Genomic DNA, 18,364 nt, shown 5'->3' on the forward strand with positions numbered 1-18,364 from the left:
ATGCTTTGCATTCTAGTGATCTGAGACCAACAGAAAGAAATTGAAGCTTATTTGCCTTGGATTGGGTTGTCAAAATAGCATTAAAGACTTTTCTTTAAATACTTGCAAAATGATTAATGCAATTATCTGATTTTCTGCATAGCAACAAAAATCTTCATGTAATTTTATTACTGCATTTACTGATTATGGAAAAATCAGCTTTCACAACTATTTAAGAGACTCCGTATATAAAAAAAAATTGTAAGACATCAGTAATTTTTGTAAATATAGCTGTCTGGCAAGTTTGATTTGTTTCAATGATCAGCAAAAAGGGGAGGGTGTGAAGGACATGAAAGTGACAGGAGCTGGACACCCTGACTTTGTGAAAGGGACAAATACACATGATAGTAATTACTACTTTGTCAACAAAAATAGTTTTTAAGCAATTGTCTGAGACATGCTATTTCCTGACTGCAGCTAAGTATTGATTGGTACTCTATCTTATTTAAGAGGAAAAATATTGCAAAAATAGCAATAATTTTTCTTACAGATTGATAATCTCTGCAAAAACTTTACTTCTAAGTAGAATCTTTATGACACCAATAATATGACACCAAAAATATCCTAAGAACAGTTGCAGTTGATAGTGATGTTTTTTTCTGTGATATACAAATATTTTTCATTTTCACATATTGAATCATCAAAAGCTTCCCCATAGTAATTTTAATGCCATTTTCTCTAATTCAGATGTTTTTTTTAATTCACTGTCGTTTGTGTTTTGTTTTTTTGTTGTTTGGTTCTTTTAGCATAAAGCATTTACTGAAGTTTTTCTGGATGATTCACGTACTCCTGCAAACTGTAGAGTTTCAGTTCAAGTGACTGCCCCAGCATTAAAACTCTCTGTTCGCTTCCCAATACCTGATCTACGGTCAGATCAGGAAAGAGGACCATGGTTTAAAAAATCACTTCAGAAGGAGATTCTTCATCTCGAATTTACAGATGTGGAATTTAAAACTGAATTTATAGGAGGGTCGACTCCAGAACAAGTTAAATTAGAGCTTACCTTTAAAGAGCTAACTGGTAAGAATGCTAATAGTATATTCAGAGATACTTTTTTATTTTTCTAGGTACTGTGTAGTTGAGAGAAAGGTCTTCTCATATGGAGTAACCCAGGGAGTATCTTTCCACCTGAATTTTGGAATAGATATGATCTCTCTACTGTAGTTTTGTGTTCTGTACTAAATACCAACCTGAGTCCAAATAATACTACTAGGAGGAGAGGCTGTATGTCCAGTTCTGGGCTTCTCAGTAAAGAAAGACAAGAAGCTGCAGAGGGTCCAGTGGAGACCACAAAGCTAATGAGGGATATGGAGCATCTTTTATACAATAAGAGGCTGTGGGAGCTGGGCCTGGTCAGTCTGGACAAGACTGAGAGGGGAATCTGATAAGTATGTGAATATCTCAAAGACAGGTGCCAAGAGGATGGTGCCAGACTCTCTTCAGTGGCGCCCAGAGACAGGCCAAGGAACAGTGGCCATAAACTGAAACACAAGAAGTTTCACATTAACATGAGGAAGAACTTCTATACATTGAGGGTGGCTGAGCACTGGAACAAGTGCCCAGGGAGGTTGTGGAGTCTCCCTGTCCAGAGACATTCACAACCCACCTTGGATGAGTTCCTGTGTAACCTGCTCTACTTGACCCTGCCTTGGCAGAGGGATTTGGCTAGATAATATCCAGAGGTCCTTTTCAACCCTAAAAGTGCTGTGATGCCAAGATTGATTCTCTAAATAACTATAATTGAAAAACTTTAATAATTTCATGCTCTAATATATTTCAAAGTAATAAATTAATGAGACTGATTTATATTTGCAAACTTCTCTGCTGTCTTGTTTTTTGTACTTAATCAAGGATCTGACAAAATACAGTAATGCTATAAATGTAAATGCATATATCTATGCATTAGAATCATCTGATTTTCTAACTACTGCTAGCTAGAAAATAACGTGAAATATTTTTTTTTCCTAAGAGTTAATAATTTTTTGGAAGAAGAGATGACAAAATTTGCTTAAGTAGCTTAGTAAGTAGCATTGATCTGGAGTCTTGTTAGACTCCAACCTGAAGAGTGGCTAACCTGAAGTTAGCAGTTGTCATTCATCTGTTAATTTCTAAAACATCTCTTTCTATTCAGGTTCATTTGAAGAAGATAATGCAGAAATGCCAGTAAAATTTTTTCAGGTATCGGGTGGCACAGATGGAGATGTAACATCATCATCAGACAATTTTGACTGGCCTCGGTAAAACAAATTTTCATATTTTTAATGTGGACTGATTATATTTTAATGAAGCATTGTTGTTTTTCTAATATTAATCCAGAATGCCTGTGTGATAAATGACTGAAAATAATTTGCAAAGAAAGACGATGTAACTATTAAAAATACTCTAAAAATTTATAAAAAAAATACCCTGGAACTTCTACGTTTATAGTAATGCAATATGGTTTTAAATGTATAGTGATTTCTACACGGACTTGAGTAAATTTCAGTGAAAGTTAGGTAAATTATTAGAGACTTGAAATATTTTTTGCATTTTTTATTTTACCTTTTCTCCTGCATTCATGACTGAATACCAAACCACCCATCCTAGTTGAATTTTGCCTCAAAATAATATAAGCCATAAAAGTAGTCATATTGTAACTGAATTATTGAAACTTATGTCACATGCAAGGCAATACAGTACTTCAGACTTAATGAAACGAAGGACCTTGCAGCTGAAGCATGTAGTAAGATATTTAAAAGAGGCAGTTTTAGATTTGCTGCAGAATTTACTGGGTACAGTTTTGCCACAAAATTCAGTGGCTTTCTGACAGCAAGTATATATGAACATTTTTTCTTTTATAATGGCACAAATAAAATTTCCTGTAACAGTGTTTACATATAAGAAGCTACACCATGCAGTAGAGCATTTTTAATAGCTGTTAATAGTCTAGTGAAACAAGCTTTATTTTTGAAGAGTGCTAGGTTTTTCTTAGGTCACCTATATGATCACCTGATGGGGTTGAAAAAAGCAGACACTTAACATTTTCTTTCACCTGATGCCACCATGTCCTTTTTCTTAGCAGTATTGCTTTGGGTAATAAAATATGTTATTGCCTAATAAAAATGTCCCTGGACATTTTAGCTATTTAGTCTATGTGTATTTAATGGCAAGCTAGTAGAACTAGTAGACATATGACAGAGCATAAATATAACCATTTTAAGCATTTCTAATGGCTTATTCTGCACAACTTCTCCAATGTCAGGATTGTATTGAAAATAAACCCTCTGGCTGTGCACTCTATTCTGGAAAGGATAGCAGCTGAGGAGGAAGAAGGTGATAATAACTTTCAAGAGGAAGAAGAAGGAGGGTCTCATTCTTTGAAGGATGTCTGTGATATTAGAAGACCAGAGCCTTCTCCATTTTCCTCTCGTAGGGTCATGTTTGAAAATGAAGAGGTACTATAAAATTTTGTTATCGCTTTGTACTTATGATAGAAAAAATGAATACTGTCTCACTACATGCAACTTCTGGCTTTCACTTTCAGTGGGTTTTTTTTGTTTGTTTTTTGGTGGGTTTTTTTTGTGGTTTTTTTTTTTTTAAGACCTGAGAATTTTTTTATTTTTTCTTTCAGATGGTGATGCCAGGAGATGTCGTTGAAATGACTGAGTTTCAGGATAAAACAATTAATAATTCTCATTATGTACTGGAACTCATGTTACCAAACATTCACTTAACACTACCAAACAAAAGCTTTTATGAAAAACTTTACAACAGGCAAGTATAATTGTTTTGCTTAGTTATCATGACCTGTACTCTCAGTTGTGTGTCACTTTTGATAGAAACAATTGCCTAAGCAGGTATAGCAGGAACTTATTTGCATAGTTTACTTAAAACCATAAAGTGCTATATAAATATTTTTTCAGGTTAACATGACACCACTGGGTCATGCATCTGGTTGGTGCCATGGCAGCTGACTGCTAAAAAGTGTTTGGCAGATTTTGTGAACAAAGGGTGAAGCTAAATAGTCTTTGGCTCTCAGTGAACACTTTGTTCAGATCTCTGTGCAATGTTTCATTTTGTTCTAGTCTTTCTGATTTCATCTTTAAACAGATTATTATACTTAAGAAAGTTGCGCTCAATTATATTCTTTCCATCTGAAAATCTAGAGCTTGCAAGGCAGTCAGAAAAAAACCCTAATCCAGTTTTGTAAGGCTCACAAAGGCTTATGAAAATGTAGACAAAGCGAGCCCATATTATGGATGGGTGTTCACCATTTATATCTGTTAGTTTGCTGTCTGAAAAACAACAAAATACTACTGGATTGGTACTGTGCTATGCAAATATGCAAGAAAGAGGGTGATCTGTTTTCGTCTCTGACAGATATTACTTAAAGTATTTTCACTTCCAAGGTGACAAAGAGAACCTTCCACTGAATATTCTGTTGGAATACTTCTGAACTGAATGTCACATGTGCCTTTACCCTGACAGACACACTCATTTGAAATCAAAAGAATGAATGTTTCCCTCAACTTAGTGGAAAATTGATGTGATCAAAATAGGGGTTTCTCAACTTCCCCTCCAATGTACTGAGCTAATAGATACCTACTTATAGATGCTTTTGTGTCACTATCACATGTCAGACTTTGATATGTGCATACTATAATTACAAAATGAAAATTACTTCTATTTTTTATTGCTTATACTCAAATATATATTATTGTTTCTTGTGCTGATGAACTTTATTTTCTCTATTTTCTTATGGAATCTGGAATCTTTATATAAAGTCTGCAAAGGATTATACTTGACTGACTTAATATAAAATGGGAATATAGTAATATATTTTATGTCATGATAATGTATTTCTTCCTAGGATCAGCAATGATTTATTGTTGTGGGAACCCACAGCTCCATCTCCTGTAGAAACTTTTGAAAACCTTTCTTATGGTGTTGGACTATCTGTGGCCAGCCAGCTCATCAACACTTTCAGTAAAGACAGCTTTAGTCAATTTAAATCTGCAGTTCATTATGGTAATACACTTAATAAATCATCTAGAACTATAGTGCTTTAGAAGTGTAATTGACTGAAGTGATTAAGGTGTTAGTGGAAAGATTTTGTAAACTTACGGGAAAACATAAACCAAGAAAAAAAAAGATTGATTACTGTTTAATTGGGTAAAATAAGTATGAAATTGAATCGCATTACCAATGGAGAAACAGTGAGTTATTGGCATAATATGTGTACTAGCTAGAGAATAAGTTGTATTTTATTTTATCTGTTAGATGATGAAAGTGGATCTGAGGAAGAAACACTACAGTATTATTCCACTGTTGATCCAAACTATCGTTCACGCAGAAGGAAAAAGTTTGACTCACAGAATAAGAACTCACAAAGCTTTCTGTCTGTTCTGCTAAATGTGACACATGGATTAGTGTCAGTATTCACAGATGTAAAGGTAAAGCTCTGGAGCAAGTCCTTTGTTTTGACCATGTATCCCCTTCATGCTGTATGTACTTATCTGGTAGGAGGTAGTGTCTTTAAAAATAATTCTGTAATGTTTATACTACTATAACTAGGCAGTAATGCAACACAGTATTTTGCAAATTCTGTGTACTTTGTTTCACATGAGAATAACTGAAATGCAAGTAGGAAAACATATATTGGTAGCAAGTGTTGTGTTAATTTAGACTGCTTAAATGCCGCAAACTGTCAGCAAACAATAATTTTATAATTTCTCTTCTTCCTTCAGCAGGATGATGGAAGTACAGTGGAGGGAAAATATGGTGAATTTTGGCTTGAGTTCAATGGTGGTTCCCTTTTCAGTGTGACTAAATATGAAGGCTTTGAGGACAGACATTATGTTTGTCTCCATTCTAGCAGCCTCAATTTATATCATCAAGGTAGGAGTGGGATTGAGGTTGCTTTGGGGCTAAATTTGAAATTAACTAATCTTGAAGCTTTTTAAGGAAAAGGCTGTATTTTTTTCTCTTTTCTCTCAGTGTATCATTTGGCACAATGAATATAATTTACAGCTAATGTTTCTAAATTCTACAGTAATGCAGGTTCATTATAACTGTGTTTAGTTACAGTTTAGCTCCAACTTTCCAGACAACTGCTCGTCTTTAGAGATAATGTGATTCTCTGGAAAAATCAGCTGTACAGCCTATTCTTTACTATGCAAATGCACTCTTCCTACATGTTATTGGTTGTTTAATTCAAAAAACTATGGTTTACCAGTGGCTGCTGTGTTTTTCTTTCAGTAGCTAGTTGTCATCCACAGGTGATGAATTTTGGCTGTGTAGTTTGTCTATGTCTGGTAACCCCCATGTAGATAAACCTTTCAAGGTTTCCCTCTCAGATACCTCTGAATCAGTGATACTTGTATTTCAGTGCAAGGCTTAGTTATTGTGTGTTTAGACATTAGCCTGGCTCTATCTCGTAAAATGGAGAGGAGACACATGTTCTTCCATGTAACCTGTAGGAGATTTCTGTCCTTTATTTCAATTTAGCTGCTAAATGGCAAATAAAAAACTCAATCCCTAATAGCCATATTGAAGATTATAGCTAGAACTGTGGTTTTAAATATTGGATCACCCATAACCTTCCCTTCACAGTTCTTGGTTGTGCATGACTAACTTTGGTAATTAAAATAATTTTGTGGGCTTTAAGCATAAAAAGGATTTTCCTTCACACTTCATCAGTAGCAGCTTTGGTAATTCATTCCAAAATCTCTTTGCAGGTTTGGTAGATGGAGTTGTCCCTTCCTCTGAAGTGCGACTGCCCAGCATAATACGTCCCCATTGGTTAGAGCCTACTATTTGTTTTTCTGAAGAGGATGGTCTTAGTAAGACTACTTCAGATGGTGTAGGAGTGGATAGTCCAAGTATGCTGACTGTTGCAGTCAAAATCCAATCAGATAAAATAGAGAGCAATACAAAGGTTTGTGTTATTTGTACTTTTATAAGTTGAGTTATCTCAGTTATATGGAAGCATCTAGACATGGAGTTAGAAAGGTTATAGATGAAGAAGCCATATAGTTCTAAGACATTAATTTTCAAACTATAATTTTCTGTTAGAATCTTTTGGGTGGATTATAAAATTTAAGCAGCAGCTTAATTTACTAATTCTTCTAATGCTTCACTTTGCTGATTACACTATTTCTTTACTGAATGCATTTTTTGAATAGTTTACCTTTTTTGTTTATTTTGTTGAGTTTCTCTGTTAAAACAGGCAAGAACAAATATAGAATTACACTGCAGTTAGCTATAAGTGTCCTCTAATAGGCAGCTTTTGCTTACCTATTTGGCATGGGACTAGTAATGACAGTAACATTCTTTAGTGTGGCTGAAAGAGGACCTCTTAGCTGGCAAACAGGTTGGTTGAGTTATCTAAAGAAGGGTTCTGCAGACACCAGAGTGTTGGGGGGGGTTCATTTGTCTCACATATTAACTACTTTAGGTTGGTACTCCGGGTAATTTCTCTGAATCCCAGAGTGAATGTACAGGCAGCCTCCCTTCCTGCCACCAAAAGCTGGCATTTCTGCACTATCTTATTGCAAAAAGTACGATACTGTATTATCCAGGGTTTCTGTATTGGAAAGCAGGGTTTTTCTAGACACCAGGAGATTTTTGGGAGCAGAAGGATGACACAGTTTCATAATCTAGATGGGAAGTAGTTACATGTTTTATGTAAGCCAAGTCATGCAACTTTGTTGTGCAGGAATTTCTGGTTGCTGTTGGACTACGAGGAGCCACCCTTCAGCACCGTGTGTTGCCTTCAGGTTTAAGCTGGCATGAGCAGGTCAGGTTGCTACCATTTTCTTGACTACACCTTCAATTTCAGTCTCACTGCCTTAACTATCAAACTAAATATTGATTGAAAATCTTGATGTTAGGCTGTGCCATGTTATCATACTCTGCTCTTGAAAGTGTTATTCTTTCCTGTTCCTTTTTGAGACCATTGGCAGGTGATAATCTTTTAAATTATTTCTTGTCTATTCACTTGGTACTGTTCCTCTTGTCATCCTAACTTCGCCCATACATAACATGTCAGGGAGGCTCTTGGCGAGGTTTGCTTCATTCTGTTGGAGTTTGAGTTTTGTTTAAAATTCAGATGAAAAATCTCAGTAGTGCAATACTATTCAAGTATGTAAATAATCCTTAAATTAAAAATACCCTCAAAACAAGCAAACTTGTTATTTGCAGTTCTGAAAGCATTTCTATATTTTTCCCGTCTGCTCATTTTATCTCTCAAGTCTCATTTCTCAGTTGTATATTTCCTGGTTTGTATTGCTGGAAAAGCAGTACTGGAGGACTTGGGGGAGGCAGTGAGCAGCAGTTTACACAAACACTCCTAAATGAGAAGGGTTGTAGTCATAGGTATGGATGAAGAGGCAGAGCACACCAGACAGGGCTGGAACCTCTTGCTCTGTGTGTGAGCATGTGAGGCAAGACATGCCATTAGCACAGGAGCAGTGTCATTGCATGTACCTGCCACATTCTGGATTACAGACAGTAACCCTTGACAGTCTGCTCCTGTTTATCCTCAAGTCTATACAATATGCTGATTTTAACATGCATTGTTACTGTATAACTGTGTGGAGCTGAACTTGGTGCTTTGGACTCTGCTGTGCTGTGATTTTCTCCTCAGCATAATATTCTTGTGGGTCTGTGTAGCCTGCTTTGCACCATGTTGCTTCTTTGCTTTGTGAAATTTTTCTCAAGTAACATTTCCAAGAGCATCACAGGCAATCTTTTTTGGAGGGGGAGGGATCAAATAAAAAGTTGCCCAAAGAGGTAGGTAGAAGAAAAAATTAAAAGACTAGTACTGATGGGTATGCCCCAGGCCTGGAATATTTTGAGAACTTCTGTAGTGTAACATACTTGAGCGAACTATGATGGATCTTATAGAGGAAGATAGCAGCTAGTTTTCTGTGGTAGTGCATGAAAAACTGTTTATGCAATAAATGTGCACATGGTTCTGAGTGTATTTCCCATATCCACCCCTCAAAAAAGACTTGAAGATAATTTGAGCAATGAAGAATTAACTAAAAGTTAACTTTTCAGAGAGAGAGCAAGGAAAATGCAAACACTGTAATAACAGCTACAAAGAGGAATAAGACTGTATTTGAACAGTTTTTCAAAAATGCATTGTAAAGCTTTTTTACGAGGAGCCACTTGAGTGTATGTGGACTGGTCTTTTCCATACCTTTGAAGCTGTAGTTTTTATGGGGTTTTTTGTGTTGTTTACATGCCATACTTCTCTCTAATAAGATACTGAGTAAGCATCTTTAAATAGCTGAGGCTGTTCACACATTTTCCTTCTACTAAGCTATTTTATTATCATACCTGTTACAAATTTTCTTTTTTGCTCTTTTGTGATGTGTGTTTTTTGTTAATTTAACAGATATTGAAGTATTAATATGTTTGATTTTTAGATTTTATATTTTTTGAATATTTCTGATGAGCCTGTTCTGGGATATAGTCCTCCAGCTACAATTACAACTTTTCATGTACATCTGTGGAGTTGTGCTCTTGATTACAGGTAAGTAAAGTGTCACTTGACACTGCACCTGTATACTTACTCTTCAGGAATGTTCAAGTTTGCATATTATAAATCATAGTCACTTAGGCACTTTGGGAAAAATACTTAACAGAGATCCCTTAACTAGAAGGAATTTAAAGAAGGATATGACTTGCCTAGGTCTGGGATGATGAAGTTAGGTAATCTATAAGGCTTTGAGTGAACTTCCAAATAGGTACAACACACTAATTTGTTTTTCCAATTTGATATTAGGCCCTTGTTTTTGCCAGTGAGATCTCTACTTACTGTTGAAACATTCAGCATTTCCAGCAGTGTTGCAGTAGATAAATCCTCTTCTACTCTCAGGTATGATTTAAATGATTATGAATCATGTAAGCTCCTGTAAAACTTGTGATGCCTGTCTCCTTTTTTGACCTCAGAAGCTTTTGTGTTATATAAATGATCACACTGGTTCCATCTTTTGAAATACACTTTGCTTGCATGTAATCCATCTGTTTTATTAGGTGAAATAATTTTGTTTATTTATACTTTTTAGTTGGATTGCTTCCTTAAACAGCAAGCAATTCTGCATTTTTAATAACTTCATTTCAGGACATTTTAATCTCATGTCTATTTTATGAATTAGTAAGACCTTAAGATATCTTATTATTTATTACTTGGCAACAGTGTATTAATAAATTGAATATTTAATGACTGATGAAAGTAGCTGTAACTTCTAATAATTTTCTTGCAACTTCAATTGAATATTCATTCTGTTTTACCTGTTCTGTTGTGAAATATTTACCAAGTTGTTTTTTTATTGATAAAAGCTTTTAAGTGACCTTTGAAACAAATGTTCTGTTAACTTCATTAAGAAGAGAAAAAGACAGAAATAGAAATAAGTGTTAATGATTAAGGCATTATTTCTTATTCTAGGAAGGATGAAATATATAAATTGAAATGTAAGAAGTATATAATTAGCAATGGGGAAAATTTCTTACAATGGTTAATTAACAATAGATTTGAAAATTACAAAAGGTTAAAGAGTTTGGATGTAAGATATGCTAGTTATATTTGTGTTTTAAAGTATTTTTTATATACTAATTTTGTTTGACTTACTAATTGCACAGCATTTCTTTAGCATTTTTATTGTACCTTGGTCTTGTCTCTCAGGATAATTTTAGATGAGGCTGCTTTGCATTTGTCTGACAAGTGCAACACTGTCATGGTGAACCTCCATAGAGGTAAGGATGGTGTAGATGTGACTAATGAAACAAAATTACAGGCCTATTCTGCATACATAAAGGTTATTGAAGAAGAGGACTGAGGAGATGGGGGGGTGGGGCAAGTCTCTTTTCATAGAACAGAGATCTCATGAGATACGTATTTTAAATAGTTGAACTTGAAAGGTGCTGTTATGGCACAGAGTTTTAGGTTCTGAAAAGAATTACACCAGCTGGGTTGTTCTCACTGAAATAGTAAGAACCTTTAAGGACTGAGGAGCTTGAATCAATATTTACCAAATGAGCTGGAGAAATAATGAAACTGTGTGCCCACAAAGGTGTATTTAGCTTAGGTAAGAGATCTCTAGTAGAGGGCACAGGAAAGGTATGCCTGTTTTGTTCAAACAACAAAACAGGACAAATAAGTTATTCATGGTGCTGAAAGATTAGTACAGTACGAACATGTATTCTCTCTCACTTTAGCTAAAAACTGGTAGAATGTTTAGTCATTCAGCTTCTGTGTGCCTTGGTTTCTCTAACTCACACAGATGGGATGAAGGTAAATATCTGAAAAGATTACACTGCACACAGATGGTGGTAGTGGGTATGATACATTGGACTGAAAACTCTTTGTTTGAGTAGCTGAAACTTGAACTCTGAAAATAAGCCTCATAAAAGAAGGAAATGCAGAGGTAAAAAAGGCTTTGATTCCTTTACAGCTCATGCTAGTTTTAATGGGTTTATAACTGTAGGTATATAGGGTTTTGTTATTTTCTTAGTCATTTTTTTGATTATTGTATTTCAGATTATGTTCGTGTTATGGATATGGGACTGTTGGAGCTAACCATTACTACAGTAAAATCTGATTCTGAGGGAGAAAGAGTAAGTATTTATTAACAAAATAAAACATTATAAAATTTTCATGAGATTGTGATTTGAAAAGTATACTTAAAATCAAAGAAGGTTTTTCAGTTTACTTGTGTTTTTTAGCTCATTTTTTGACTAGTTAAGTAAAATAATTTAAAACAACTGTGTATGTGCCATTTTTATGAAACTTTAGCATAATTTCAACTTTATTCTTGTTTTTTCATTGTTGCTATCTAGACTAAACCACGTTTTGAGCTGCACTGTTCCAGTGATGTAATCCATATTCGTACCTGCTCTGATTCATGTGCTGCACTAATGAATCTCATACAATATATTGCAAGTTATGGTGATTTACATCCACCTGCTAAGACAGAGGTTAAACGTGGAGTTAGCAAGCCAAAAATGAAGGTATAGAATGGCAAAATGATAGCAATTAAATGTTCTGCTTTTGGTAATATATTTTAATTTTAATCCCCATTCTATTTACAAATAATATGAGATTTTCTGCAATGAAATTAACAAATTGTATCTAATTCAAATATATTTCAGAGTTAAAATAGTATTTTTCTCTGCTTTGGTCCCTAAATATTTCAAAACATTCTGCTGTTTACCTCTTGTACTTTATTCTTCTCTAAAGAAGAGAATTCCAGGACATACATGAGCTGTCCAGGTACTCTGATCTAAATACCCTGAACCATAATGTTCTAACCTACTTTATGAATCATCCAGCTAGGTGTTTCAGATCACTTGACTATTTAACAAGTTAAGGTGTTTTTTCTCACAGTTTAAGAGCTGTGAAGCAAGCTGTTCTAGCAAAATCTTTTTTGACATTTATTGTTTTTGAGATGTAACTATGTGTAGTTCCTCTCGTACAGGTGGAGACCTTTAGTCAGCCATCTTCCCACGGACCAGGCCTTGCTGAATCAGAGCAGCAGATTTTACGGGATTTGATGAGTGATGCCATGGAAGAAATTGAGACTCAGCAGACTGCTTCTGCCATCAAGCAAGAGTCTAATGGTGAGAATCCCCTGAAGACATACCCCTACATATAAAGTGCAACTTTTCTGGAAAGAAAGTGGCATTGAAAGTTTTGTGTATGTAGAGACGCTGCAATAAGAATGGGAGCAGGTACTTAGGATGTCTGAAGTCTTCAAACTATGAAACAGATTCTTGCTTTTAATAATAGTAATGCAGAAGTACTTTGAGATTCTAGTCAAATGCATGACTGAGGTACTGAAAGCAGCAGGGACAATATCTGTCTCTGGGACTGTGTCAAGACCCCAAATTCTGTAGAAGTATTAGTTAGTGTAGGGGAATCAAAGGCCTCTCTTCTGTATGTGAGGGAGGTCCAGGAAGAAGTTCCAAGTCACAGGAAGAAATTCTTAGCTATAAAGAATTGTTTCAATTAGCAGATAGAACAAGATAGTTGATTTTATCCCAGGATTGTGGCTTTTGTATCATGGCTGGAGCGTCATTCAAGTTTAAATTTGATAAGGATTTTGTACTGCAAGTAGATTTCTCTTCCATTACTCATGATGTCTGGTCTTCTTTTCTGTGGTGGAGGGTGAGAAGTCACTGTAGTACTGAAAGGTTTTGATACCAGAATGAGAAACTTGAGAATTGTTTATTGTTAGTAGGAATTGATTCAAGATATAATGAGCAAATTTCCTTGACATAATTGAAGTAGCAAACATGAGTTTACTTAATTTTCATATTTTGTAAGGATTTTTCGACTGAAACATGTTTTTTTCTCCACCCTCCTTTAACTCCCAGGAGTTTTAGATGACAAATCTCAAACTCAGGAACCATCTTGCTCAGATCTCTTCCTGTTTCCAGATGAAAGTGGAAATGTCTCACAAGAGCCAAGTCCCACTTATGCTTCATTTACTCATCACCTGATAAGTGAGGCCATGGGAGATGTTCCAGCTGAAAGTGATGACTTCTGCATTCTTTTCGCTCCTAAAGTTGCTGTTGCTGTAAGATCCATTGAAAGTTACCAAAAAAAATCCATATATAAACTGATTTAGATAAAAGCTTATGTAAAACCTGGGCAAATAGCTGATGTAAAACCTGGGCAAAGATATAATAGATTTCTGTGATTACTTAGTGATGCTTTTCTTTTAGGAAGGAATTCATGTGTTGTTACTGTTAGGAATGAGAGCAAGTATTTTCAAATAGATATGATATTTCTGTATCTTATCACTATGTAATTGTTCTCTCATTTGAGTGTTACATTAAACTGTATTGGCAGTTTTCCTACATTTTAGTCACGTTTAATCATTGTCATATCAACTTAAAATAATGTCATAGTTAGGAGAAAATGTGACAAGCAAAAAACCAGCATTTATCAAAACAGCAGCCTTGTGCATCTTCTAAACTTTTGTTCATTTCTCTCTTAATCTAAGCTCTCAAATGTTTCTAAGGACCTAAGATCCTTGCCAAACCTCAGACAAAAGCTTGTGTGTCACTTTACACCAGTGTCTGTCCTCTGCATGTTGTCTGGTGATATTCTTGCTAATAGAAGCAGTTCTTGGATCCCTGATTAAATAGCCGCATTTCCACAGTTATAGTTCATTGTTTACAAAAGTGCTAATAGGGTGGCCTGGGATCTTCTGTGGTTTTCTGCTTGCTTTCAACTAGTACTTAGTTTTGTTTATAGTTTGGGTGGGGAAGTTTTTTGTTTTGGTTTGGGTTTTTTATTGCTGTTCTTAATGACTTCGCAGGTTCTATTTTTTTCATATGCTTTTGTCTGTACTTTATAAGAAACATTTTTAAACAGATCATGTGTTGTATAAGCTTTAGAAGACAATACAGAAGTTTTCCTTTTTACAAGAAGGAATTAGACATCTCAATAAAGAAAGCAGATCTCACCTCAATGCTGTATTTTTTTTTAATTAGGAAAAAGAGGAAGAACCAGTTATAAAAATAATGGTTGATGATGCAATTATCATAAAGGAAAATCATTTCAGTCAACCTATTAAAAAAACAGATACAAGCAAAGCTCCGCTTCATTTTCCTGTTCCTCTGGTACGCTATGTTGTAAAGGAAATATCTCTTATTTGGCATCTTTATGGTGGAAGGGATTTTGGGACTGCACCACCAACCTCTCCAGCTAAAAGTTTCATGTAAGTGTTTGGTCTAATTATGTGAGTTAGAAAATTTAGAAAGACTTTATTTCTTTAGATTTGGAGCAATCTTATTGTTCAATCTCAAGTCTCCCTTGCTTGCTTCTTGGCTCCCTTCTCACAAGGAATCAATCATAGAATGGTTTGGATTGGAAGGGATCTGAAAGACCATCTAGATTCTAACTCAGTTCAGCTCCACACATCAGAGTTTATTTTTCCTGTGTCTTAACCTGGAGGAGTTGGGTTTGATTTTGCTGATTTTTGGAGCGGGGTGGAGGGATGGATTTTGTTTTAGGTAATATTGATTGTCAATTTTTCCTAAAGAGATCAGGACTTAAGGAGCATAAGTGTTAGATTTACAGGATGTCATGTGAGCTAGAGAATAAAATTGTTACAGCCAAAACTAAGGAAATGTTTTATGAATGTTAATTTGGTAGGATATGTGCACCTGGCGTTCTGCTTAGATGTGTGTTTCTTGAACAAAAATAATTACTTCATTAACTGTAACATAATTTCAATGATTCTTTGGAATACAATTAAAATAGTAAGAAGTTACATCTGGTGCATTTAGTTTTAGATTAACAGTGAGATAACTTTAATCTGCAAAAGTGTATTTTTCCTTTTAATTTTCCCAGAAGTCCTCATAGTTCTCCTTCTCATACACCAACAAGGCATGGACGGAATACAGCATGTGGAGGAAGAGGAAGAAACCCAGACTTCCTTATGGAAATACAATTAAGCAAGGTGAGTACAGAAACAGCTTCAGCTGTGACACTCTTCATGGATATCTTTACATGTTATACTCCTTTGATAACACTTTTTTCTTAGAGTTCAGTACTATTTCTTTCAACAGTATCTACATCTGAGCAGTTTGATGGCGATGAAAGCAGAATTTGTTCAACAAAAACTGTTAGTATTAGCATAGTATTTACTTGCTGAATAAGCTTATTTCTAAAGATGGAGTATATTCATTCCAATATTCTTAAGGTTTTGTTTATTATAACCAAGTTTTACAACTGCTGTTCTGTTTCCCTCTCTTCAGTTCCATTCTGAATAGGTAACCCTGTTATGAAATTAAGTGTTCTAACAAAATAAGACATAGATATTTTGAGAATAGTCAGTGTATCAATTTGACAACTGGATATGAAATAACATCTGGTTATATCAGAGTATTGTTTCTTTGTTTCTCCTAACATATTTAGCACCCTTTAGGCATAAGTGTCATACAGTTGTTTTTAGGCTGTGCTTAGCTCTAACATAGGAACCAGATGCTTTTTTCTGGTGCCGTGAATAATATTGGCAAGGAGATAAACATATTTCATGTTAAATGGATAAATAACAGAATCTTTTTAAATGAGAAGTTTTCAAATGTTTCCATAAACATGAAAGGCACTACATAAAAATAAAGGCCTTGTTATAGTCTATGTGCATTTCTGAAACTTAAAATTCATCCCATTAACACCTCAGGCTTGCCAGAAATACATGATATTTAGGGTAGCCTTTTCTAGAAAAAACATGACATTGCAATAAACAAGAGGAAAAAGGGAAGCATTTAATACTCCACCTGGAAAACTTCATATGTAGAATGATAGCCATCTCTCAGTTTGCAGATACTTAATGAGAGTTGGTGTTAGCACTGAAGCAGTATAAAGGTTTTTTCCCCTACTTGAAGCCCTAACTTGTACACAGCTGGGTAGTAATGGTGAAAGAAATGGAGGAGGAGAAAAGGTGTCAGGAACGGCGTTGCCTTGGGCTCAGCGCGGGGCCGGCAGGGGCCGCTGCGCGCTCGCTGCGCGCTCGCTGTGCGCGCCCAGCAGCGTTCCACTGCGGCGGGATCTGGGGGTGGCGTGTGGTCACCACAGCTGGAAACGAGAGCTACGTCAAGGGGTGGCCGAACGAAGATAACTTACAATTTAATAAAAATGCCGAGTTAGATTTATATGGAGTAAAGTGAGTAAGAAAAAGGAAACGACCACAAGAAGCCCCTTGAGAAGTCAGTTGGGTAGGGAAAAAACAGTTTTTCTTAAGTATTAGAGGGTGAAAGATTCAAGAACTGCAGGATTGTCTGGTACAGGCTTCACCATGAAGTAAGAAAGATGTCAGGATTTGAGGAAAAAGCCAAGTCAATATTTAAAAAAGTGAAATTCATTCTTCTGTCAGTAAGGTTGCCTTATCAAAGTAAGTACTCTTTGTTTTGGCTTGAATTTACATGCTAAAATATGAAGATTTACATAACTAGAAATTGCAAAATTTCTACTGCTAGATATGTAAAAATCTGAATAGTGTTCAAAAATCTTAATAGTTTTTCTGTAAATTTAAAATAATAGACAGTTTTAAAAGTTCTTATATGTGGTCTACTTCCCTGATTTTTTAATAAGTATCCTGCTGTTAACTGGTGTTTATCAGTGAAGTTGATTGTGCTGGTTTTCTTTCATTTTTCAAAGGTGAAATTCCAGCATGAGGTGTATCCTCCAGGTGGTGCAGAAGGTGAATCCTGTCTGTTGGAGCAGCCAGTGTCACGACAAGTTTTTATTGTTCAAGATCTGGAAATCAGAGATCGCCTAGCTACATCACAAATGAATAAATTTCTCTATCTCTACTGCAGTAAGGAGATGCCCAGAAAAGCACATTCAAACATGGTATAGCTCTGAAATGTTAATTTCTTACAATTACAGTAGTAATTATCATTGTAGGGTCTATGTGCACTTCTTAAGCTTGCAGAAGCATGAGCTTGTGGAACATTGAAATAATACAATTTGCTTATAGTTATTTGCTTAACTCTTTGTGGATATTAGGACAAATTCAAAAGTCTGTTTGAATGTCAGCATGTCAGGTATTAATGGGTTTGAGATTGTTGGATTAAAAAAAATGTGCAGGACTACTTCGTCAGCTTTCACAATTTCACATGCAGATTTGTATTTTTATGGTATACAGTAGTCTTACTGGTTCTATAAAGGATTTAGAATTTTTTTGTGAGGTTTCTTGTAACTTCAGTTTTTTATAATATTCAGAGGAAGTTTTTATTCAATACTGTAATTGCTAAGTGGAATCATACTAGTACAGAGATTTAACAATAAGTATTTTTCCCAGCTGATGTTCTGAGATTTAATAATTGTGAATGTTCATGCTTTTATTTATCTTGTCGGTTTTTTTCAGTTAACAGTTAAAGCTTTACATGTCCGTCCAGAGTCTGGCAGATCTCCACAGGAATGTTGTTTACGTGTTTCACTAATGCCACTTCGCCTCAATATTGACCAGGTTAGTTGTGCCAGTGAAAAAAATAAAATCCATTTTTCTTCATTGAATGATACCTGTGGTTTCTTTTAACCAGATAGTTTTAGCCATCATACATATTTTACGTTTTACATTTTCTTTGTGTGAAACTTTTTTTATTTAATCTTTGGATCTCTGTTACTTCATTTATAGCCATACTAGAACTTGCCTTCTGTTCCAGCTATTACAAAGACAATGTTTTTTAATTTAAAAGCTAAGAATATCTTTAGGCAAAACTGTTTTCTTAGTAAGTTTTCCTCCTGGAACTTCTGCTAATCTCAAAGGATTTGGAATTGCAGCTTTTAAAAATAACTGCTTATTCTTGAATGATCTGGTTT

General features: G+C 35.2%; 1 protein-coding gene across 2 annotated transcripts in view; it reads left to right on the forward strand.

Moving 5' to 3' along the window:
• Positions 1–18,364, forward strand: part of ATG2B (autophagy related 2B) — a 45,166-nt gene that overhangs the window by 15,309 nt on the left and 11,493 nt on the right. The window contains exons 15-34 of one of the 2 annotated variants that reach the window (XM_077783969.1): positions 786–1,059; positions 2,171–2,276; positions 3,281–3,473; positions 3,650–3,792; positions 4,889–5,046; positions 5,299–5,471; positions 5,766–5,916; positions 6,756–6,955; positions 7,736–7,816; positions 9,453–9,559; positions 9,812–9,904; positions 10,712–10,782; positions 11,567–11,643; positions 11,866–12,036; positions 12,504–12,645; positions 13,402–13,604; positions 14,527–14,753; positions 15,389–15,497; positions 17,198–17,392; positions 17,910–18,011. In XM_077783969.1, the coding sequence (XP_077640095.1) occupies positions 786–1,059; positions 2,171–2,276; positions 3,281–3,473; positions 3,650–3,792; positions 4,889–5,046; positions 5,299–5,471; positions 5,766–5,916; positions 6,756–6,955; positions 7,736–7,816; positions 9,453–9,559; positions 9,812–9,904; positions 10,712–10,782; positions 11,567–11,643; positions 11,866–12,036; positions 12,504–12,645; positions 13,402–13,604; positions 14,527–14,753; positions 15,389–15,497; positions 17,198–17,392; positions 17,910–18,011 (2,976 nt within the window). The remainder of the gene's footprint in view (positions 1–785; positions 1,060–2,170; positions 2,277–3,280; positions 3,474–3,649; positions 3,793–4,888; positions 5,047–5,298; positions 5,472–5,765; positions 5,917–6,755; positions 6,956–7,735; positions 7,817–9,452; positions 9,560–9,811; positions 9,905–10,711; positions 10,783–11,566; positions 11,644–11,865; positions 12,037–12,503; positions 12,646–13,401; positions 13,605–14,526; positions 14,754–15,388; positions 15,498–17,197; positions 17,393–17,909; positions 18,012–18,364) is intronic. The other variant, XM_021549703.2, reaches the window with a different exon arrangement.

Source organism: Lonchura striata, chromosome 6 (assembly GCF_046129695.1).
Source record: "Lonchura striata isolate bLonStr1 chromosome 6, bLonStr1.mat, whole genome shotgun sequence".
In the NCBI taxonomy this organism is placed as follows: domain Eukaryota; kingdom Metazoa; phylum Chordata; class Aves; order Passeriformes; family Estrildidae; genus Lonchura; species Lonchura striata.